The 26,005-nt window shown below is 39.3% G+C and overlaps 1 protein-coding gene across 1 annotated transcript; it reads right to left on the reverse strand.

Annotated features, from left to right (window-relative positions):
- Nucleotides 1-932: 932 nt before the first annotated feature.
- Nucleotides 933-7,433, reverse strand: LOC309497686 (uncharacterized protein). The gene is made up of 9 exons (XM_082168012.1): nucleotides 5,436-7,433; nucleotides 4,831-4,959; nucleotides 4,512-4,586; nucleotides 4,320-4,373; nucleotides 3,869-4,003; nucleotides 2,846-3,012; nucleotides 2,064-2,099; nucleotides 1,746-1,840; nucleotides 933-1,350 (listed from the first exon to the last, which is right to left on the reverse strand). Coding segments are annotated over exons 1-9 (876 nt in total). The 5' UTR covers nucleotides 5,620-7,433; the 3' UTR covers nucleotides 933-1,349.
- Between the last annotated feature and the right edge of the window lie 18,572 nt (nucleotides 7,434-26,005).

Consider the following 26,005-nt stretch of genomic DNA (forward strand, 5'->3'; position numbering starts at 1 on the left):
TTTTTTTTTATTTTTTTATTTAATGTTGATTATATGAAAAGTGAAAAGCATGAATAAGATAAGATGATCCCGTAAATATCGGGAGACAAATGGAGTGGGCAGACATGATTTTGACCACTTCAAGTTTGTTTTTGTAGAAAACCTTTCTTTAAAGAGAATTTCGTTTTGTATTAATTGTATGTTCATTTTAATCAGTGTTTCATCAACCAATTTCTTGGATTTAATAAATAAGAGGTAGACTAAATATAGCAGGCAATATAACCAGGGCACGGAGGCGCCGGCACGTGAACTGGAGCTCGTCTCTTAAATGAACCGAAACTCAGCGTATAAGCTACTTGCCTCACAGACCTGAGAAATATGTATATAGAAATGTTTACTTTTAAACAAAACAATTCAAAACGAAAGAAAACGGACTGCTCTCTGCTTATGTACCCAGCCGGCAACGTTGATTCACCGGTGAATCAACGTCAGGGACCAAGGTTGAATCAATGTTGGATTATGATTCGATTTTGCAAAACGATTCAACGTTGAAATCGTGACGTTGTTTCACCGTTGACGTCGAGGTTGAATTAAGGTTGAATTAAGTACTGATTTTGCAAAACGAAACAACGTTGAAAATGCAACCGTACATCTTATTTTTCAACATTGAATAAACTATAGATTGAGTTTCCTTTTCACTGTACTCTCTGAAGACATGACATTTGTACAGAAAATCAAAGCAACTGTAAGTTTTGCAATACTATCCTAGATACAGTGGCATCTAATGGGAAAACATTGATTCAAAGTCAGAAGTTCAAACTGTGTACAGAGGTGAGATGTTACACATTGTGTAGGAGAAAAAAATTGGCACTATGCCGGAATTAAAAATAAAAACACAGTTTTGTTAGAATACATATATTTATATATGCTTTTTTATTTAATTAACTCTTGTTCAACAACAGCAAAACACAAAACTATAATGAAACAAACTGAATTATACTGTAGATTTCATTTTAGAAGCATCATTAAACCCAATATCATTAAAACTTTTACTTATGTGGGTTTCAAGTAAGTTCTTATAAAACTACACGCCAGAATGATCAAGTAACATCATTCAACGTCAGTAAATCACTAATGAAACAAACAAACATTTTACTCTAGGTTTCATTCTTGAATTATATATTGATCTAGAAACAATCATTAAACCTTTTTTTTTTTTTTTTTTTTTTTTTTTTTTAAGTGAATTGAGTCTTCATGGAAAAGTCATCTTACGGCCACCACCACCCATCCTCTCTGGTGCATATTTTAAGTATTTTGACATGGTCTCCAATATTTGTGTACGTGTTGTGTTGTATGCGTTGATGACAGCATCTAAAGAGAAAAATAAAAAGTTTAGATCAACATAACTGCTGTATATTTCAGCCCATGAAACATCCTGTGTTTTACTTTTTCACAAAGATAGAATAGAATCACAAGGTGCATGTTAAGAAATATTTGCAAACATTCTTGATGTGTGAAGCCAGAAAACCACTTTGTTGGTGCTAACTTTTGACTATTGGAAGTAAAAGAGGCACAAACAATTAAAAGACTGCCATTAACTTGTTACGTGATCGATAAGAATTACAATTTGTAACTACTTGTTGAAATTTAATTACATTTAGATAAGCACAACCAAAATGATAAAAAATAAATAAAATAAAAACACTCAAACACAAATGTCCTTATGAGTTGTTCTGCACCCGTTTTCTTTTTCTTTTTTTACTTACCACAGATGATCTGGCATAGCAGAGACTGAGAAAATGGCAGCTTCCCACATTTCCCCTTTAAATTCATCTGTGCCATCAAGGCATTTGAGAGAGTTCTAAAAAACAAACATGCATTTATATACAAGTACTCATTTATAAAAGGTATCTTTTCCATGTTAAATACATGATAAAATACATTTGCAAAGTTTTTTGCGTAGAGCAGAGACATTGCAACAACAGCAAGAAACTAGAGCTTTAATGTGTGGCGTAATTATTTATTTTAAATAAATGCAGCAATGTGTTGCATAAATGGTACTTTATTTTTTTCTCCATGTCTACCTCATCAACACCTCCCAGTCTTTTCAAATATGCTTGCTGTAAAGGAGTAAAACAGAACAACAACAAAATCACTTATCTGTAAGATGAACTTGACACAACAGAAATCTGACGAACCCTTCACCCCGGGTTATCATAATTTCTAACTAGGGGTGTAAATTGGACAGTTCATCACGATACGATATCGATTCTCTCAGCCAGCGATACGATATTTGTCGATACCTCAACAAATTCTGTGATACAGTTCAGGGATATATTGATAGATTTATCGATATTTAGATATTATGTGGCAAGTTTACACTCACAAAAAATATATATAACATGTTTTTTTGTTTGTGCATTTGAAGTAATATCAAACTGCAGCTGGGTTGTTTTGATTAAGTAATAAGAATCCAAAAACATACAGGTAACTTACCAAATAAAAGTTAATTGAAAGTATGTTTTATATTTTTTTAGTAAAAGCTAAACTGAGTTTCAGGGTTAAACAAAACCAAGTAATTGCTATGATACATAATAAAACACTCTGTTAATCTTTGTAGCATTAATCTCCTCAGCTGACATAGACGCCTGTCAAACTTTGTTGTTGTGATTGCATCCAATACAGCGAGCTTTTCCCTCACCACTGTAACATGCTGCTTTAGCAAGCTTCTGTGAAAGTGTTTCAGCTTTTATTTTCCTTTTACGTAAAAATAATCATTTAATTAATTAATTATCAATTAACATTTGGGAATAAGTCACTTTGAGGCTATAACTGTGATTGATTGCATATTTCATCTGAAACTTACCAAGGCTGCTCTTTCATTTTTGTCTTCCAAAAGACTCTCCAGTTCTTGGAATTCGATCTTACTGTTGGCTTGCTTCAGATTAAATGTAGTCCCATCAGAGGTTCCGATAGCAATTTTTATTGAATCTCTTATGTCAATAAGCATTTTAAGCACTTTCTTCTGGAATTCTAGGATTTAGGGAAGTGAGAACATGAGTTAATAGGGTTGGGCAATAACTTCTATAGGTACTATGTGGTTTACAGCAGTTAACATAACTTCAATTTGTAAATACCGATTACAGATCATGTACCCAAGCTTATTCTTCATAGTTTGACACATTAAAAAAAAATTAAAAAAAAAAATTATACTGCCCAGCACTAACACAAATCACTATGAAAAGTCAGTCAAATTAAAAGTGACTAATTACTTTCCTCTGATAGAGGAAAGTTTGATGCCTTCAATTTTGTAGTTGAGGTCTGTTGGCACACTTCAGAGAAAACAGGCTCTGATCTTTCCCTGTCCTCATTGTTGTATGGCACACAATATTTTTTTCCCTCGACAGTTCTGCACTCATGGACCTTACTCTCTTCTTGTTGGATTTAAGTGGTGGGTGACTACTTGGATGCTGGCTCAGGCTTCTCTGTAAACCTCTTATTCTCTGGCTGTCACTTTTGAGGGGGACATCAATATACCAACAAATGTTAAATAGGTTGTGGTCTCAGAGTTGAAATGAAATTAAAGTTTAGACACTGCCTAACAAAACAATACTTAACACCAAAGATAGTTTATTCTTCTACATATCTATTATGGTATGAATCCATAATTATACATTCAGGTAGGTTGTCAATGGTATTTTTTAGTGACAGGCTCTTACTGCCATTTCTGCATTTGTCACGAGGCTGATTTGGAGGGTCTCCTTTTGCTGTGTGACTATGGATCTATCTGACAGACTCCAGTTGCTGTGTGACTCTGAAGAAATACTCCTCCAGCTGTGTGAGAGGGATTTACTAGGGCCTCTTCTCTGGCCGTGTGAGAGGGACTCACTGGACTGATCCGTCCTGTCATTCTGTGGGAGGGATTCTATGGGGCTTCTCTGGCAGTGTGAGAGGGACTCAGAGGGATTACTTGGGCTGCATGTGGATGGTCTGCTTTGGTTTGGACAGATGCCAACAGTTTCTGCTAAAAAAGAATAGATGACAATAAAGACAAAATACTAAAAACCAGTGATGTACCGAGCCGATCTTAAAGATCAATATCATGGCTGATTAAACTTTTTTAACTGATCAGTATCGGCTATCCTAAGCCCAATCCCTTATTTTATATCAGCTATATTAAGTGACTCAGATCGGGGGCACAAAAAAAATTGGATTGGGACATCCCTACTAAACTTTTACTATGCACTGACTTCCATGGAACAAAATGTAAGTTTAGTGTTGAAATAAGACAAGATTTTGATTTAAGTTCGGCAGAAAAAAAGGGTTGAACAAACACCAACCAGAATGCACATTCTTCTGAACTTTCTTGGGTACATCAGTAAGAAAGAGATCATCTACGAGGGAAAAGGATATAGATACTAAATATCTCTGACCATAGGCTCCATTCAGTTCATATTTATAAGCATCATTGGCAGGCATAAACAATTTATCAATTTCATGTGAAAATTGTTTTTTAAAACTTTGTCAGATACCTGTGTGCTCATGTATTTGGGGCCCAGCAACAGCCACCATTTCAAAACCATTTACATTAGTGTCAGGAAGGTCATCTGCAATAATTTACATTCAATATTTTTACTTTTGAGCTATTAAAAGGTTCAGTCTTACACAAAAGGAAAACAACTAAAATCAAAACTCTTCTCATTTATCTTTATGGCTTTTTAAGTAGAAAATCTAAATACCAGAAGGTACACCGAACGCCATGAAAGTTTTATGGAAATGATAAAAAATGCACTGGCTGGTAACTTAAAAATAAAATGCAGGCGGGGAAACAGTTAATAATAAACTACCAACCCATTTGATAGTCAGGATAGCTCTTTTTCTTTGACTTCCTCTTTTCGGGGATCTTTAATGGTTCTTCCTCTGGGCAGCTCAATTCAGCAGTGGTTGTTAAATCATAGTTTTCACATTCCTGTCTGTTATCTGAAAGACATTGTTTTGCACAGGAATAATGGAATTATTAATGTTGCACCTACTCTGATAACAGCATGTAAACTAGGGCTGGGTATTCACACACACACACACACACACAAAAAAAAAAGTATGTCAAGTCAAGTATGTACGACATTAGGCTGCTATACTATTGAAGGTTAAAATTAACTGATTTGTATACAAACACTTAAAGAACGCCAAAACGGTATTCATAATAAAATAGACAGAATCTGATACTTTTAGTTTCACATCAGAAAAAGCTTATTGAGATTTACTGGATTGGTACACGCTACAAACTTTTGTTCATTCATCAACTGAAAACAGTATAGACTAAAAGATTAAAAGACTAAAACGTTATTGGGATTTAAGAATTTATAGCCTACCAGTTCATAAAAAAAGACAATAGATTATAAAATCGAGAAATTAATATTTTTCCCAGCCGTAATGTAAACAAAATAATTACATACCTGACTGAAATTTTACTTTGATAAGAGTAAACTTCATCCATATATCTTCAGGCTCTTTGCAGGTTTTCATGGCTTTTTTCACTCCCTGATCAGGCCAAAACACACAACCATTTTTAACCCAACATGATGGTATGACTCCCTCCATCTCTGCATTGCATTCTCTCCATACAGCTCTGGCCCACATTGTTCTTGTCTTCCACTATACATAGCTTTTAAACTGTTATTGTTTTTATGTTTGTCTATGACATTTTGTGACAATTGTGCAGATGGTTAAATGGGGAAAAGGATACTGGTGAAATGTTATTGCCATAACATTTAGTACAAAACATATAGTACAAAACAATAGTAGGATTGGGGTTACTTAATAGTAAATTTGTCCAGTTTTTAAAACATGGATTTTAAGTTAGTCTCCACTCCAGAAACCACTTGTTTTCAGATTTCTTCCCCTCTTATTTTGTAAAACCTTACATCAATTTTGCGAGAGCACCATTTTATACCTGTCTTTAGCACTGACCACTTGTGATCTGATTTTAAATATGAATCACAATACCAGGTGTAAACAGTGTCAATATTTTTACAGGTGTACACACATATTTAAAGTATAAACACCTTCACAGTGGGATATCTGTGTTTGAAATATGCTTTTTTGTTATAATACAACAAAAAAATTAGTGACACATCCCTTGAAACAGAACATTTATGTGAAAAAAATTACCATGTCTTTAACAACTTTTGCACATCCTCGGACACAGTTCTTAATGCCTTTCACTGCCATGAAGCATTGGTATCAGAACAAATCCATTTCCATATGGAGGACAGACAGCTTTCTTTTCTCAGGTCTTTCAGTTCAATGAGCTTTCGTTTTCCAGGTCTTCTTTCATCCCTTAGAAGCGCAATGTTTATAAGTTTGGAGTTGCATGGAGTGTCAAAGAAACTGTCTAAATGGTCAAGGTTGTACACCTCACACACACACACTTTATCCGTTCTCTTTTCCTTTACAAAGGCAAAACCATCTCCAACAAGAAAACAGGAGTCCTTATTTTTGGTGGACACAAATGTCCGGTGGAGTGCTGGTGTAATGCATACTTTGGCATTATCCATTTCAGTTATCCTCTTGTAAAGTTGTGTAATGTTTTTTTTTTGTTTTTTTTTTTTTTGTGCATTCCTGACACTTTTATTCAATTTTTGCAGATGGTTCTCGAATGGAAAAGCACACATCTCATTTAGTGAAGTTCCAAAATTCCTAACATCTTATGCTAAGTGGGTAAGAGAGTGGACATTGTAAGAAGGAAAGATGGGACTGTAGAGCTTAGTAGATGCTTTATAAAAATACATCAGTAGTTCTTCAGCATAGGTAGTATATGCACTCCTAGTGTAGTCATTAGAGTCCAACAGTATGGACATGGCAACAGTCAGTGTCAGGAAGTGGTGGTAGAAGCTCTCAGGCAGCACTGCACGAAGAGCAACAGGTCCAGTGTACAGTAAGAACTGTCGGAATTCAGTTGCTTTCCATCGGTCCAGAACAACAAGAGACCGCGGCTGTCTGGCAAATTCCCTTGGCAATGTTCCATTGAGGGACTCAAGTTTGGATGAAATTTCACCAATTTGTCTCTGAGAAAGTTTACACTCTCTTGGACCCTGTCTGAGGAAAGTCAGTAAGCGTCTAACCACCCCTAGGCAGACAAGATGCATGTAGTCTAAGACAAATGACTGTATGCATGGCAAGCCATGCCAGGGGTGAGTGTCCACTTTGGTGAGAAGAGTAGGACTGCCTGTTGAATTCCTCTTCTGTTCTTGATGAAACATTCTCTTGTGATTGGTGATTAAACACAACCCTGTGGTTCACATATTGTCCTTTAATAGTGCATCGCTCGCAACTATTGTATCCAGTGTGTCCCTTTATGCATTTCAAAAAGGCTCTTGCTCGAGCATCACAAATGAAAGCATTAACTTTCACATTTAAGGTTTCATCTTTGAATGCAATTCCATCTTGTTGGAGCCTAGTAAGCTCTTCAAGAAATTCTGACATGAAATCACTCACAGAATTGGGTTTTTCATTGCCACAAAATACGGCTACAATAAAAGGCTGAAACCTTTTGACACTGCAAAGGATTGACCAAATCTGGCAAATCGTCTATGTTTAAATTTAGGAGTACATGATTTTCTCTGGAGAAGTCATCTGGGTATTGTGAACATATTTAAAAAATTCCTGACTCAAGACCAAAATACAGATATTGACCACCACATAATTCCCGTTCTTCTACTTGGCGAGGAGTTCCAAACAGTGTTCTTGCATCTTTAGGCAGCCGATGTCCATGTTTTCTTAACACCGAGAGGAGCTCATCAACAGATGTTCGTGTTGCTTTATTCTGAACAGCCCATTTAGCCAAATCACTCCTCAAATCACTTAATTCATCTGAGGAGGTGTCTGTTTCAGTACCATGATCACTTTCACTGTAACTATCATACGGCTGGCCATCATGATCATAAGCAAGATCATCGATGTCTGCAGCACTCTCTGAACCATTTTCTCTCTGAAAGCTGTTACTGTTTGCACCCAGGTCAGACCCAGCAGCAAAAGAAGAATGATCCTCCTCTGAGTCACTGCTAGACAGCGCTATTGTACGCCATCTATGAAAAAAGTTAATAACAGTCATAACAGAAGGGAAAGACAAAGGTAAAACGATAGTGTTTAGGTAACAGTCTGTCAAAACAAGAATTATTTTCAGTATGATTAATCTTTTCTGCAAGTTAGATATGAAAGCTTTAGCTTAAGTTCTGCCAGGAAGACTTAATTACTACGTCACTATTACCTTCATCTCTATCCAATCACGTCTTTATACTTTCTGTATAAAAGATCGGTACTTACACATGTTTGAGTTCGCAGATGCCGACGCGACAACAACCTCCACCCTCCTCACCACCACCAGGATGGTCCTGTCCATACCTTCCAGGGGGGGGTCGGCTGAGATGCAGATCCGCTACCCTCGGATTACGAACTATAGACGGGGCCTATGCCAAAGAACTTTATAATGCTTGCTGGGCTGTCAATAAATGTATGCTTCGTTACATCATTTTATCTCCCGAGTCTTTCTGGTAGAACAATGTTTATGAGGTGAGGTAATCTGTACTGGTCAAGAAAATATCACAATTAGGGGTATCACGAAAGACCAGTATTAATGATAATCGTAATATTAATAAACGCTTCGTTCGTGGAGAGGCAGCGGATGCGAGGACGTAGGGCTTTCCGGACCTCCTCACCCATGTGGTGCCGTTTTCACACTGCGGCCACGCTTATCCTGTTTGTACGGATTCAGTTTTTGCTGGTGTGAAGTGTAAGGAGGTCAGAGGCTGCGTGAGACGTTGTTTGCCCTTAGTTTAAAACATAACAGAACGCTGCAAACGTAAAGTCAAACAGGAGATGTGTGACTCATAGATCTGCTTTCACTGTTAATGGGAAACATCCATTCATGTGCAGTGTCAGAACGAGTATGCAGAGAATGGGCTGTAGTTGTATTGAAGACTCAGGTTGTAGGACGTTATGTATCATGCAATCCAAGATGGCTGACGTGTAGGTGCACGATATACTAGGTGTCTCAATACCACCGGCAATTATGCAGTCAAACCTTTTCTAAAGAACATATAACTTGATCTGAATATTTATTACCTATGATCTAAATTACCAGATCATTATACCAAACGCTTAAACATGCCTAAACCTTCCAAAAACAAATCAGACGCCCCAGATAAAGCACATGTTGAAGACGGCGGGGATCTGACTTTGGCGTCCATCGCTAAACTTCTCGAAAAAAACCGGGAAGCACTAACTTTGGATTTTAAAGAAACGCTTGCAAAACTTGAACATAAACTGGATCGAATTCATGATACTGTTGCAGCGCATTCGGTGACGATCGGCGAACTTGAGGAAAATGCAACTCAACAAGATTCACGTTTGGCAACACTGGAAGCAAACTGTGTTATATTAAAGGACAGCAACACTAAGCTACTTGCGAAAGTAAGTGACTTGGAATCCCGGTATCGTCGACATCATATCAGGGTGGTTGGCCTACCTGAATACATCGAAACACAGCAACAGCCGATAGTCTTTTACTCCAAAATGCTAACCGAGGTGTTTGGCCACATTCTGGACTCCCCGCCTGAGTGCGAATGGGCTCATCGAACTCCATCTGCCAAACCACAACCAGGTCAGAGACCGCGGCCGGTCATCATTCGGCTTCACAAGTACCTTGTAAAGGAGAAAATCATCCGTGAAGCTCGGGCCAAAAGAGGTCAGTTGAAGTTCCAATCCCATTCCATCTCAGTCTACGAGGATTATCCACCTGAAATTGTGGCGCAACGGAAGGAATATAGAGAGGTGATGTCGGAGTTGTATAAACGCGGACTTAGACCAACGCTTCTATTCCCTGCCAGACTTTTTATCAAACTCAAGGAGGGAGGTAGGATGTACTTTTCTTCGGTTCCAGAAGCAATGCAATACGTTAAGAGTTAAGACATTGCCTTAAACTGGCTGGCTGGTGACCTGTGTGGTTATTTGAAAAGGCTTAGTCCTTGTGTTAAACGGCTTTGAGAACTGTCAATAAGGCATACCTTTTACTTTTTATTTTACTTTTTATTTTCTACTGTCTTTATTTTTTTTTTGGCTTCTTATTTGAACAAAAATTACTTATGCATACTCATGATTGATTAATGAATTATACTTATAAATGTGGGTGTTGAGATCACCATCCAATGGTACAAATGTGTCAGTTTGTGCCCTACATAAATCAACTTGTGGTTGTGAGTGGGTGTGGATGTGAGGGTGTGTGTGGGTGTGGTTGTAAATGGAGCAAGGTGCAAAAGAGAGTACACCTAGGCAAGTGTATTTGTATTTTTTTTGATTATTTGTTGTATTTAGGAATGAATGCTTTATGTGTATATGCCTTATCATGGATGCTGGATGTAGGATTAGGTCTACTGTTTTTTGATGGGTTTGGATGATTCGGATGATCTAGATGAGGAGGTTCGGCTCTGTAGTGACACTTGCAAGCAGTATGACCTAGAAAATCTTAAACACTTAAGTATGAATAATAACTTTTCGGTGGTCCATATCAATATCAGAAGCCTAACCAAACATTACGATCAATTAGTGTCAATGCTGTCTGTATCAGGTTGTAGCTTTGATGTAATTGCTTGTAGTGAAACCTGGTTAAATGATAGGTCATACTGTGATTCTCTAAACCTTAAGGGCTATAAACTTTACTACAAGAACAGATTAGGTAGAATGGGTGGAGGTGTGTGTCTTTATGTTAAATCAAGATTCCAGGCCAATGTCTGTGACAATTTGGCCTTGGATGATGAACAAATAGATTCATTGTTTGTGGATAAAAGTATCAATGCAACTAGTAATCTTATCGTTGGCATTGTGTATCGCCCCCCTGATCTGAATCCTATTACTTTTACTAGTAAATTTGAGGAAACTCTTTTTGATATCAACAGGAAAAATCGAAACTGTATAATCCTCGGGGATTTTAATATTGACATCTCTAGGGATGGATCTATTAAAAATGATTTCATGAACACTCTTCACTCCTCCTCCTTTATACCGACTATTAATAGATATACTAGAGTAACTCACTCATCCAAGTCTATCATTGATAATATTATCACAAACATACAAAACTTGAGGTTGGAGTCAGGTGTGGTTGTGACTGATATATCTGATCACTACCCAATTGTGCTATCTTTAAACCTGGCATCCAAACCTCCACCTAAACGTTGTAAGATAAAGATCAGTGTCCTGAATGATAGAACATTACAACAGCTCCGTAATAATTTGGAGAGCAAGGTTTGGACTAGTGTGTATGAAACCCGTGATCCAGAGACTGCCTATGACAGTCTAATTCACGAATTAACGGAGTCCATTCATAATACTATTCCAGTGAAGACTGTCATATGCAGAAATGATGATCATCACCCTTGGCTTACTAAAGGGATTCTCAATTCTATCAAACATAAAAATAAACTTTATAAGGTTTACAGGAAAAATCCCAATGATGAAAATAAAAGTAAATATTTTAAGTTTAGAAATAAACTCACTCATATTATGAGGAAGAGTAAACAAATGTATTATACCGAACATATAAATGCAGCCCAAGGTGACTCCAAAAGGACCTGGGCTGTGTTGAATAAAGTTCTAAACAGGGGCCAGAAGTCAGCTGTGCTACCCGAATGTTCGAATGACAATTCACTTTCATTAGCTGATAGTTTCAATGATTACTTTGTCTCCTTGGGTGAAGATCTCGCAAAAAAAATCAATGGAAATTATAAACAATCTTTTTTTATGAAACCTACTGATAAAACTGAAATTCATAAAATTATTACAAATTTAAAGAGCTCTCGTACAGGAGGGGTTGATGGAATATGTAGTAAAATTATGATAGCTGTTGCAGATATAATAGCACAGCCACTTACACACTGCATTAACCTATCACTTTTGTATGGTGTAGTGCCAAGTATGACTAAAATTGCCAGAATTATGCCAATTTATAAATCAGGTGACAAAAATAATATGGGCAACTATCGTCCAATTTCTATTTTACCATCTCTGTCTAAGGTATTAGAGAGAGTGGTACACACTAGGTTAAGTCATTATTTGGATAAGCTTCATATTATAGTAGGATCACAGTATGGTTTCAGGAAAGAGAACTCTACCTTTATGGCTGTTTTAGACCTTATCGAAAAAATCAATGATTCTTTAGATCAGGGTGATTGTGGAGTTGGTGTTTTCCTTGACCTATCCAAGGCATTTGACACTATTGATTTTAATATTCTTTTAGAGAAATTACATCACTATGGCGTTAGAGGAGTAGCACTTGACTGGTTTAAAAGTTACCTATATGGTCGTAAACAATATGTGATGATTAATAACCATATATCTCAAAATAAAGAAATTAAATATGGGGTTCCCCAAGGCTCAATATTAGGTCCATTACTATTCAACATATATATAAATGACTTTGTGAATTCCTCTCAAGTATTCCAAAAGGTGATGTTTGCAGACGACACCAATTTGTTCTTGTCACATAAAAATTCAGGTGACTTACAAATTCTTTTAAGTGAAGAACTACAAAAAATTGCTGTCTGGTTCAAGTGCAATAAATTATCTCTTAATATTAAAAAAACAAATTATATAGTTTTCCAATCAAATATAAGGGCATCAGCCACAAAACAGTTTTGCCTCAAAGTAAATGATGAGGAGATACTACCAGTTACCTCCACAAAGTTTTTGGGGGTTTACATTGATAAATGTCTAAATTTTAAATGCCACATTGATCACTTGACGCAGAAGCTCTCAAAATATGTTGGTCTGTTCTTTAGAATACGGCACTATCTTACATTACCTGCTCTTCTCACCCTGTACAAAACTCTGTTTGAACCTCACATTACCTACTGCAATGTAATTTGGTGTAATACTTATCCGAGTCACTTAAATAAATTAATAAGTCTACAAAAGAAGATAATACGAGCCATGTCTTGGTCTCTGTACAACACTCCCACAAGACCCCTCTTTCACTGTTTTGGTCTCCTCCGGCTTACTGAGTTGAATAGCAGGCTATCTCAGCTCATTCCAATTAGTAGTCCGCTTCACGCTCATGCCACTAGGAATAAATACCTGATCACTGGTAAAAATAGAAGACTCAAACGTGCAAGTTTGAGCATTACAAGTAGAGGTCCAAAGATTTGGAATGAGCTAGATGGCAAGCTGAAGGTGTTGAACTCTGTATTCATCTTTAAGAAATTATTAAAAAAGGAATTTTTACGCTTGTATCTATACCGTATTCAGTAGCCTACCCAGATCATAGTAGATTCTAAAAGCATTGTCCTGATTTACTTTTTTGTGTTTTATGTTGTATTGTGCATTTTGGTATGATATCACTGTTGTGTGATTGGTGTTAAATTTGTTTTGTTTCTTCGTTTTTTTTTTTTTTTTTTTTTTTTTTTTTTTTTTTTTGTTCAGTTTAAGTATTTGTTTTTAATGTATTATGTCAATATGTCCTCAGGCTCCCTATTATAAGCTTGGATAGCTTCTTTGGGAGACCTGTCTCACACATGAATATATGTGCTATCTGATTTGTGCCATTTGTCCTGATATTATGTGTGGGGTGAACTAATAAATGAAAATAATAAATGAAACGGTGTGACCTAGGAAAAAAAATGGTCACACCCTTACAAATTTTGGTCGCACTCTAGGGCCCTGTGTTGTTGTTCCTGCTCGCGACCTGAAAGTTAATAAAAGATACGTTTTGTTACAAAACTGTTTCTGTACTGGATTAAGAAACATTACAGACTTAAGACGTGAAAATGATCAACTTTAGTTACGATGCACTGTCCAAAAAGAAACCGTTCTAGGTTCTGTACTGGTGATTCGAGAACCGCTGTACCTGTGCATTCGGTAGTAGGCTACGTGCATGCTCAGTATCAACTGCTCGTGCTCATCAGTTCTCTCAGCACATCAGATCGGTGAACTGTTGAGTTACTGGAGAAATATACTCCGGGGTATTGGTTTATTTCTAGTTGGAGGGAGTGTCAGGCATGTCCGAATGTGAGTAACTTTAGGAACTTGTAGATGAGCGCTGACTAAAGATGCGAACTGTTTTGAACGATTCAGTCAGATTTGGTGAACTGGTTCGACCGGTTCACTAAAAAGAACCTGTTCAAAAGAACGATTCCTTCACGAACCGGACAACAACAAAGATGCAAAAATAAGAAATAAGAAGCAATGTTATATGACGCTTATTATCAAATAAAAAAACCTTGCAAAACTGCCCCATCTTAGCTTAACGTTACCGAATCACACGCGGCTGTTACTTCAGATTCCTATAGGGGAATTAACCTTACAAAAAAGGCCTGGCTAGAGTTAAATAGCTGAAAAATAGTGAAAAAATAAAAGCTGCTAACGTTAAATTGGCGGTCGACCTAACGTTACACAACACTTTGTCTCTCTGAAAATCACCGTAGCAACTGCAAAAACACAATGAGGTGGCAAAAGTAAGTGAAATAAATGTCGAAACACATTTCCTGACCCTCGTTAATAAGCTAATTTAGCTAACTGTAGCGTTAACATTCGTGTTTCAGTCATACAACTTTTACATAACACATTTACATATAAGTTATATTAACTTACCTTTCGTCATCTCTCAAAATCCCGCTCTCTGCTCTCTCGGTGTCCTTCCTTGACCTTGAGCCATACTTGAGCAATCTTGCGTGAAATATAATTATATATATAAATATCGCGATGGGCTACTGGGTGTTCTGGGTGGTTAACCAATATAATATAATCCGCTCCGACCGAGTAATAATTGCAAACTGCCGTTGCTCGCACCACCGAGTCGACTCAAACAGTAACGGACGTATTTTCAAACTTAGAATAGGCGCGAACATTGTCATTGGCCAGTTTCCTGGAAGACAGAAAGATTATAGCCTAGAAATCTAGACGCACCCTAGTGGCAGCAAAATGTATTTTGCTGCCAGGGCAGTCTAGCAACTCTCCATTGACTTTCAAGCTGCAAAAACCTAAATTGGGTCAGGCCAATCACGTCGTGTATAGAGTAGGCGGGGCGGGCTTAACATGATGACGACAGAGTTGCGACGGTTACCTGCTACTTGAAAACAAAGAATGGCGGCTGCTGGCGAACATCTTTCGAATCGGCTTTATCCGCGACTCTGGAGGACTTGGAGTTAAGTTTTTCTTTGAGAAAAGAGCATAGAACGGCACTTAAGTCATTCTTAAAAAAAGGAAGATGTGTTCGTAGTTTTGCCGGCCAGATATGGCAAAAGTTGAATCTATCAACTAGCTCCGCTGTTGGGAAAACGCTCTGGTTGGTTGAAGCGCTGTCCTATTGCGTGCCGAGGGAATTTGAAAGACAGCCGTTTATCCCGCCCCTCGGATTGAGCCGTGTCTATGGTGAGTTGCCAGACCCAACATCTTGATGTAGGTCTGGCTTGCCAGGCTAGAAAGATTAACCAATCATGATCAGAGTAAAATGGTGAAACGACCAATAATAATCGTTAATGGTGAAGTGTGTACGTGTATTGTTTTATTTGCAGTCTGTTATTTAATTAATTTGTCAAAATTGTGTTTTCATAAACTATGAATATGTGATATGTGATTAATGCATGTTAAACTTTTAGGCAAGCACACAAAATTGTAAATCCACACAAAAATCTCGTTAAGGCAAAGTTTCTGCTGTTCTCTTGAGGTTGAAATTATTGTTAATAATGATAATAATTATATTTACATATATCATTAATGATCATAATCAGGCCCGGCTCCATGGGGGGGCCAGGGTGGGCCTGGCCCACCCAATCAGAAGCTTGGGCCACCCTGGCCCCACACCACATAACAGCCAACCACAAAATTGGTGCGATATTCAATCGCCGCTCTTACGCCACACACCATGTTCTAGATATGTTATTTTCTGTTTTCTTCCCAACCCCCTTTTTTTTCTCAGAGACAGATTTAGCTCATTCACTTCGCTACCTTTGAGGTAAACGGACGTGCTGAATTATGAAGCAATATAACGACAGTAACAGCCAATTAACTTTATTAGAACTAACTATTAGTGAACTTGATTACCACACTATGCAGCCTAATAAAACACAACATGCACAGATTTCTTGTTCCGAAAGGAAAACCTTGTGTTTTTAGCTCATGAAAAAGCAGTAACACATGAACTGCTGGACATGGATGAGTTTGTAACAGAATTCTCTAAAATGAGTACAAAGCTAATGTTGTAAATATTATAGTGATATAAGTAGATATTTTTCAAGACCTGCCCTGTTTTCCTCAACTCTAAAGTTACTAAACTGATACAAGATCTGTTGTGTGGTAAAAATATATGTAAGCAATAAGGTACGAGAGGCTGTGCTGTATCGTGAATAAGTACATATTTATTTTTTGTTTATTCCGTTATTTTCTCTCTGCACTAAACTAAATATTTACGTTGATACGTTGTTGATACTGTACGTGTAGAAATCGGTGTGTGATGCTCCGTTTTATCACGACCCTCTCTTCTCATTGTCTTTACGACTCCAACGAAAACATTTTTGGATGAGGTGAATTCGCTGTCTCTCATCAGACACCAGGACAAACTCAAAGGTGGATCATTCAGGAATCTGTTCAGACCCGCACGTAATGCTACATAACTACTGATCCCATATTTTTCGCCTTTGGAGCTTCTGACAGTTCCGTAGAAGTCACGGAGAAGTGCGTTGAGTTCCGTCTTGGTGATTTGTTTAAAATCAATGCTGCAAACCTTTTCACTACACCATGCAGTCACCGAAGCATTTGCGAAGGTTTGCTGCACGGTATTTTTTTCATTACGAGTCTTCTCGAATGTATCAATGTTACATTTTAGTACTTCAGCATGACGGTTCATATTTGTAGAAGTCTCTCCAAATTGTTCCTCAAACCACTCATCCATCGTCATGCCACCTAGTAAATCGAAATTACTTTAAACATTTTAGCCTTTTTAATTCTTACTTTTTTTCTATGTTTATGTTGATATGTGTGGTTGCTAAGGGTGTTGCTAAGGGCGCAGTGATAAATAGAACTGTTGGGTGAAGCGGTCATAGCCGTGTTTTATCGTGAAAAAATCACAGCTAATGACCAATCAGAATCAAGGATTGGAACTAACCGTTTTATAAATATATATTAAAAAATTAATTAAATAAATAAAGAATCTAACTATACATAAGAATGTTAAAAAATAAATAAAAATAAATAATGGCCAAAAATCTGTAATGTTATACTATATTAACAGACGTGAGAATAATTCTTAAGAAAAACAGCATTTCAGATAAAATGAACATTTTTAGTTTGTAACAGTTTTCTACAATGAGCAAAAAGCTGATGTTGTAAATGGTATAGTGATGTTAATAGTTATTTTAAAAGACCTGCCCCTTTTGATCAAATCTAAAGTTACTTTAATTGATACAGGATCTGTTAAGGGGTAATATATATATATATATATATTACAAATGCAAAAAGAGAGAATGTAAAAATAAACCTGTTAAACACTTTTATCTCTCTATATATAACAAGTTACTAAATACAAATAGTTGCAAATATATATAAAAAATATATAAAAAATGAAGAAAACACAAACAAACACAACAATAACAAACTAACAACCCCAACAATTGCCTGCAATTTATGATATCAAAACTATATCAATAGACATGTGAGACTAAACACCCTCTCACCCCATCCCCCATCCCATATCCCATCCACCCAGCCCACCTAGAATATCACTTGGCCCACCTTTCATTTCTGGAGCTGGGCCTGAGCAGTGTCCAAAAATATGAACAAGTTTAAGAGAAAATAGCAAACTAACGGGAGCTTGAGTGAAATTTAAGCATGCAGTAGAGCTGAAGATTTGAAAATGGGGTCCTCAGGAATGTAGTTGACCTTGTAGTTGCCTGATTTTTTTGTTTTTGTTTTTATAAATATTTGACAGTGGTGACGGACTAAAATGGCCCTTTAACCAGATTAGAAATCTGCTTTCTCTGTCTAGTGTAGTCTAGTCCAGCATTTAATAAGATGATTCCCTGGAAGAAGACTAGAGCTACTCCAGGTAGGGCTGGGAATCGATTCCAAAAAGAATCGATTCTGAGCCGTTGGAATTTTTTAATATTCAGTTTGCTTACTCAAGTGTAAGCTTTTTTAAAACAAATAAAACCACTTTTTTTGTGTTTTTTTGCCGAAAAAGCATATGACTACTTTTTCCCACACAGTGCTATCAGGAATCGATAAGAGAATTGTTAAAGAATCGGCTTGATAAGCAGAATCGTCAGTGGCATTGATATTGATAAATTCCCATCCCTAGTTACATATCATGATACTGAACTCAAGATACGATTTTATTGCAATAATTCAAGTCCAAGACATATGGTAAAAGGTAATTAAAAAAAAAAATTTTTTTACTATTGATTAAAATGCTACATTTGGTATTTCATTGGGGGTGGAAATGAATAGGCTTGGACTTGGTGCTGGTAACCCAATAGTGACACCAGAATAAAAATATTGAGGATTCTGAAGCCTGAAATACAGAATTATTTTAGATGAATATGCTTGCATCTGTCACTGACTAGATATATTGAAAATAATGTAGGCCACTTTTTACTGGTAACATAAGACATTTGGCATTATCAGGTCCCATAAATATTCCCCCATTGCATTATTATACATTTATATTCAACATTATGTATACTGTGTGGTAGTTTAATGTAGTACTGACAGTAAAACTCTGTAAACTAAAAAAAAAAAAAAAAAAAAATCTCAGTAATTTTCATTTTGGGTGAACTATCCACAATACAGATTGTCACTATCCACAATACATATTGTTGCATTTTTATGTTGCGATATATTGTGATACGATGTATTGTTACACCCCTATAATCATCCCATAAAAATTGTCGTCAATAGTGCTGTAGTAATTTTTGTCTTAGTTGGGATTATTATTATTTTCACCTCAGATTTAAAATGTATTTTATCTGACTCACTGTTTTCTTTATATGATTGTTCTTTCATTGTAGCTCATAGTCTTCCCAAACAAAAAATAGATCAAAAGCTACACTGAACAAAATTATAAATGCAACACTTTTGTTTTTGCCCCCATTTTTCATGAGCTGACCTCAAAGATCTAAGACTTTTTCTATGTACACAAAAGGCCTATTTCTCTCAAATATTGTTCACAAATCTGTCTAAATCTGTGTTAGTGAGCACTTCTCCTTTGCCGAGATAATCCATCCACCTCATATCAAGATGCTGATTAGACAGTATGATTATTGCACAGATGTGCCTTAGGCTGGCCACAATAAAAGGCCACTCTAAAATGTGCAGTTTTATCACACAGCACAATGCCACAGATGTCGCAAGTTTTGAGGGAGCGTGCAATTGGCATGCTGACTGCAGGAATGTCCACCAGAGCTGTTGCCCGTGAATTGAATGTTCATTTCTCTACCATAAGCCGTCTCCAAAGGCGTTTCAGAGAATTTGGCAGTACATCCAACCGGCCTTACAACTGCAGACCACGTGTAACCACACCAGCCCAGGACCTCCACATCCAGCATCTTCACCTCCAAGATCATCTGAGACCAGCCACCTGCCACCATCTGAGACCAGCCAGCTGCTTCAACAATCGGTTTGCATAACCAAAGAATTTCTGCACAAACTGTCAGAAACTGTCTCAGGGAAGCTCATCTGCATGCTCGTCGTCCTCATCGGGGTCTCGACCTGACTGCAGTTTGTCGTCGTAACCGACTTGAGTGGGCAAAATGCTCACATTCGATGGTGTCTGGCACTTTGGAGAGGTGTTCTCTTCACGAATAATTCTTGGTTTTCACTGTACAGGGCAGATGGCAGACAGCGTGTATGGCGTTGTGTGGGTGAGCGGTTTGCTGATGTCAACGTTGTGGATCGAGTGGCCCATGGTGGCGATGGGGTTATGGTATGGGCAGGCGTATGTTATGGACAACGAACACAGGTGCATTTTATTGATGGCATTTTGAATGCACAGAGATACCGTGACGATATCCTGAGGCCCATTGTTGTGCCATTCATCAACCTATACCGATATACCTATACCTCATCCAGCACGAGCTGCAGAGTCGCACACAGTGCAGCAGGAATCACAGTTCACTGATCACATGACGAGAGTAAGGCGAGATGATTTACAAGACTATGGCGGAGGATTCATTGTGCAACAGAGCCTAAGCGTCTGATAAATGTCTTATCTTGTAGAATGCGCACTCACCACCGCTGCTCCCTTTACACGGAGTATGTGCAATTGCGACAGGATCCTGCTCGGAGACAGGGGCTATGCCTGCAGGCAGTATTTTATGACCCCATTCCCTGACCCAAACCTCGCTTATGAGGAGGAACTACAAACACGAGTAAAAAGTGTTAAGAAACTACAAAACATGGCGGAAATGCGCGACTGATGGTGAGGGGTGAGATAAAGGTTTGAGTGACTAATCAAAGTTTAACCTGCTAAAAAAAAAAAATTATTTAATGTTATCCGTGTTATATTTTATCTGCAATAATGTGGACTTTTATAAAGATCCGTTTGGCCATTAACTTTTAAATGCATCTTTATGCATTAATATGAGGAGAGTCTCCGCATGAAAGACCTGCGACTGCAGATCAATGTGCTACTGCATTTCTCTCCATTACGGTATAGGAAATAATTTAAATGAAATGAGGAGGATTTTAACTGTGACAAGATGATTGACAGGCCAGTTTACTGTGACAGGATGCGACCGAGAGCAACCGTTAAAGGCGCAATTGTATGATGTGATAGTATGTCCCAAAAGCCTGTCTACTTTTTGGACAGAATTGTGGAGCACAATTTTTGAAATATGGTAAAAAAAAAAAAAAAACACGTTTCATTAAATGTTTAATAAAAGACAAGACAAATATGCTCAGTTCCGTTCAGTTTATTCCGTTTCAATTATTCTTTGTAAAGAAAAGCCAGTGATCAAGTCATCTTTTGCCTGAAATAAGATATTGTTATGCAAGGTCAGCAATAGTACTTTGTGTGAAATATAGTATTACCACTTACTCTGAAGTTCTTTTTGAAGCAACTCTTATCTCTACTCTAAGTTGTGAAGTTCTATTTCTTCCCTTAAATTTATTTTATTTTATTTTTAGGTCAAAATACTCAGCGAAGCACCAGCAACGTACGCTCTCTGTGATTGATTGGTTTCGTCTTGTATTCAGATGACTAGGAGAAATAGTTTTATCCTACACAATTATTCGCTAACATTCACTTATTGTGCCACTTAGAAGCTTTTTTTACGCACTGAATTTCGTGCTAAATGAATCAAATTACTGGTAAAAAAACAGTAATAAAATCCACACATTTGGACCGATATTTTTATATGAGGATCAATCCTTTTCGACACTACGTCAGTATCGAAAGTATCGATACTTCAGGATCGATCCGCCCACCCCTATAGTCAGAAATCGGAAGGTCCCAGATGATATGCTCCATTTTCCATTTATTGGGCCTTCGGTATGATCTGTCCTGATCACAGATTTGCAGTAACAATTGACTCCACTTTAATCTACTAGAAATAATGATTTCAGAATAATACAGAATAAATCATTTAAATGAAATAGATTTTTTTTAACAGCCTTGACAGCCTCAGTGAAAATGTTTGTTGGCGTTTGTCGGTACGGTGTGAATTGGCCTTTAGAGAACTTTCAGTGACTTGAATAAAGGGGAAAGGAAGGGAGAGGGGGGATATATATATAAACATGGAGAGATGTTTAGGCAAGGCGGTGTTCTCTGCTCTTTCTTTGAGATCTTCTCTCCAGATTAGTGAGTTTTATTGCAGGGGGGTTTGATCTCAGATTTTGGCTTATCAGGAAAACCAAGTCTTACACTTATATCTTCTAAATGCGGATTTTGTCATTGTTTTGGAGCACACTAGCTTATAGATAACAGTGAGAGTATCACATTCATACTAAAAGCTAAAAAACGTCCATTTTGATTTCATGGGGACTAGAATCGCCCCTGTGGCAAACCATATCTTCCTGTGACTACTGTTATTATCCAGTGTCCTGATATTTCATTCTACCCATCAGACTGTCCTACCAGGGCTTATTGCGCATGCGCACATCAATATTGCATCATTTTTGTCACGCTGAACAATACGCCCAGATTTATTAATTTTTTTACTACATGCTTGTGGACGTTCCACGTTTTTGACTATTTATGTTATATGTTATATGTTATTATACCAAGACAGCTAGCAGTAACTGATTACGGTCACATTTTTACGAAGCCAGTTAGCACCAGTGATTGTCTTTGTTAGCATTTTTCATGGAAATGTTAGGCTAGATATGAAAAAACTCGAGGCCCAGAGAGAAGGAAATGAATAGTGGAATAAAGTCGTTATTTTTGTTTGTTTTTGCGCACAAAAAGTATTCTCGTCGCTTTATAAACTTAAGATTGAGCCACTGTAGTCACTTGGACTATATTAACGATGTCTTTAATGCATTTTCTGGGCCAGCAAGTTATAACGTCTTTAGAAGCCTATGGAGGAGTGAGACAGCTCTCAGATTTAATCAAAATTATCTTAATTTGTGTTCCGAAGATGAACGAAGGTCTTACGGGGTTGGAACAACATGAGGGTGAGTAATTACTGACAGAATTAAAATTTTTGGGTGAACTAACCCTTTAAGCCCTCCCACTTTTTTATATTATGTGGGATAAAGTACCAAATAGAATCTGGAGAGTTTCTTACCCAATTCACTTTGAAAGTATTAACATAAAAGATAAAAATCTTCAGATGCTGATGTTTGTTTTTCCACACAAAAAAAACGTACTCGGTTACTAACGTAACCTCGGTTCTCTCTAGAAGAGGGAACGAGTACTGCGTAAGATATCTTACGCTAGGGGAAAATCCTTTTTCCGCGAGATATTGAAGCCAAAAATTATCCTTAATTTTGTAATAATGCAAAACGCGTTGCGGCAGCATGCAGACATAGGCGAGGCAGCTTGCGCGCCTATTGGCTGCTCTGCGGCAACTGCAGCAGCCTATCGAGCGAGGCCTGGCGTGACGCCAGACCCAATCAGGGCACTTCGCGTCCGCTGCGTCACGTCCCGCCGAAATGGGCGTGGTCTAGGCCTATAAATACCGCTCGCAGGCAGCTATTATCTGGTTTTTCATCATCGAAGCAACCAGAGCGTGTGCATGCACGGCAAGATACGCAGTACTCGTTCCCTCTTCTAGAGAGAACCGAGGTTACGTTAGTAACCGAGTACGTTCTCTTACGAGAGGTCTCTCGTACTGCGTAAGATATCTTACGCTAGGGGACCCAATGCAAAACGCCGTGCATGCTGAGATCTGACACCAAAGACCCAAGGGCGAAAGCCCGGGGTACATATAGTGCACAATCACTCAGGGAACTCACAGGGAGTCCGGGAAGAGGGAGGGGCGGAGCCGCACTCTTCCACATATGGCAGCGTCGCTTAGACGCGAATTTCATCATACAGACAGGGCGGGGTACGGCCTGAACTGATGGGGAAATGTGGGTCTTACACAGTTTGCCCAGGCACATCTCGTGCTGCTGCTTTTCACTGTCGATCATCGAGCTGTGCTCAGTAGACGCAGCATTCTGAGCTGATAGCATCAGGTCAGATAATACTGGTTAACTTAGACCGACAGCAGCCTGGCCTGCAGGGCGGGAACCTCTAGGTTGTAGAACCTTATAAATGTAGACGGGAAGGCCCAGCCTGCCGCCGTACAAATATCTTGCAAGGCAATCCCACTTGACCAGGCCCACGAAGAGGCCATGCCACTCGTGGAGTGCGCTCTGACACCCAACGGGCACTGCATGCCCTTGGAAGCGTATGTCAGCGCTATAGCATCAACTATCCATCTGGATAGGCTCTGTTTCGACGCGGCTAGTCCCTTAGGACGCCCGCTAAACGAAACAAAGAGCTGCTCCGTTTGTCTGAGAACAGACGAGCGAGACACATAAGCTCGTAATGCCCTGACTGGGCAAAGGAGGCCCGCGTCTCTTTCCTCATCAGGGACCGGTAGGGCTGACAGGGAGATAACCTGCGCCCTAAACGGTGTGTTGAGGGATTTTGGAACATAACCGTGCTTAGGTTTGAGTATAACTTTTCGAGTCATTAGGCCCAAACTCCATGCACGTCGCGCTCACAGAGAGCGCGTGTAAGTCCCCTATGCGCTTCACTGAAGCGAGAGCCATCAGAAACACAGTCTTGAAAGACAGATGTTTCAAATCAATTGACTGTAAAGGCTCGACTGGCGTACCTTTCATGGCTTCCAGAACCGTAGAAAGGTCCCATACGGGGACTGAGGGAGGTCTGGGAGGATTCAGTCTCTTAGCCCCTCTAAGGAAGCGGATGACTAAATCGTTCCTTCCTATTGACTGGCCAAGCGTTGTTCCTGAGAACGCTGCTATAGCCGCCACATAAACTTTGAGCGTGGAGGGGGCCCTGCCCTTGTCCAACAGCTCTTGTAGGAAGGAAAACACCTCCGTCACTCCACAGTCTGTGGGTGACACGCCACGGGCTGTGCACCAGCCCGAAAACACTGACCATTTCGAGGAGTAGAGCCGTCTCATAGACGGAGCTCTAGCCTGCGTGATCGTGTCTAATACTCCTTTAGGGAGTCCAACATGTACCCGTTGATGGCCCAGACATGAAGGGACCATAATTCCGGGTGAGGATGCCAGATCGAGCCGTGGGCCTGTGAGAGGAGGTCTCTCCTCACTGGTACTGGCCACGGGGCAGTACTTGCTAACTGCAACACAACTGGGAACCAAGGTTGGTTTTCCCAGAACGGTGCTACCAGCAATACTGAGCATCCTTCTTCCCTGATCCGCTCTATCACCTGAGGCAGGAGAGAGACGGGGGAAAAACATAGAGCGGGCGGCGGGGCCACACATGGGCCAGCGCGTCCCTGCTCTTGGAGAAAAATTCCGGACAGTGAGCGTTTTCTTGAGACGCAAACAGGTCTACTTCCGCTCTGCCGAATTTCTTCCACAGCAGTTGGACTGTCTGTGGGTGTAGAGACCATTCGCCTGCCGGAACATTGTTCCTGGACAGTCTGTCTGGTCCTATATTCAGGAGCCCTGGCACGTGCGCTGCTCTGAGCGAGCGCAGGTTGCGCTGAGCCCGCACCAGGAGGCGTTCTGCTAGCCTGTACAGGTTCGTGGACCTGAGGCCGCCCTGGCGATTTATGTAGGACACCACAGACACGTTGTCCGAACGGACCAGGATGTGGCGTCCTTTTATTTGGGGACAAAAACGCGTCAGCGCGTTGTTTACTGCCAGCATTTCGAGGCAGTTTATGTGCAGGAGCTTCTCCCGTTCCGACCACTGGCCGAAGAACGGTCTGCCCTCGAGCAGCGCTCCCCATCCCGAGGTGGACGCGTCCGTGGACACCACTTTCACCCTCGAGGAAGTCCCCAGGCTTACACCTGATTGGTACCAGTCGTTCGCTTTCCAGGGTTTCAGAGCTGTAACGCACTTCTGATTGACCCTGAGGCGAAGCAAACCGGGTGCCCACGCTTCAGCCAAAACTGCAGCGGGCGCATGCGGAGCAGACCCAGCTGGAGCACTGACGATGCTGAGGCCATGAGACCTAGCATCTTCTGAAATCTCTTGAGCGGGACAGACGCGCCGCAGCGAAAAGAGTTCGCTGTGCGTCGAATGTCTACCGCGCGCTGTTGTGATAGTCGCGCTATCATGGATAGTGAGTCCAGTTCTGTGCCCAGGAAAGATATTTTCTGACTGGGTGACAGGGAGCTCTTCGCCCAATTGACACTCAGACCCAAATCCTCGAGGTGATCGAGTAAAATGGTCGTGTGTTCTATGAGCACTGCGCGAGATTGCGCTAGAATCAGCCAATCGTCCAAATAGTTCAGCACTCGCATGCCTCTCATTCTGAGGGGTGCGAGCGCCGCATCCATGCACTTCGTAAATGTACGGGGTGCTAGGGACAAACCGAATGGCAGGACTGTGTAC

This window comes from Leuciscus leuciscus (genome assembly GCF_965113295.1).
Source record: "Leuciscus leuciscus genome assembly, chromosome: 4".
In the NCBI taxonomy this organism is placed as follows: domain Eukaryota; kingdom Metazoa; phylum Chordata; class Actinopteri; order Cypriniformes; family Leuciscidae; genus Leuciscus; species Leuciscus leuciscus.

Bases quoted from the DNA above. Each gene is read 5' to 3' on its own strand.
- LOC309497686 (XM_082168012.1), bottom strand. From the start codon at position 5,619: ATGTGGGCCAGAGCTGTATGGAGAGAATGCAATGCAGAGATGGAGGGA. The intron at 3,013-3,868 runs GTGAGTCCCTCT...CCTAAATCCTAG, and splicing joins TGACAGGACGGATCAGTCCA to AATTCCAGAAGAAAGTGCTT. The intron at 1,841-2,063 runs GTAGACATGGAG...TTTGTTTTTTAG, and splicing joins GACTGGGAGGTGTTGATGAG to AACTCTCTCAAATGCCTTGA.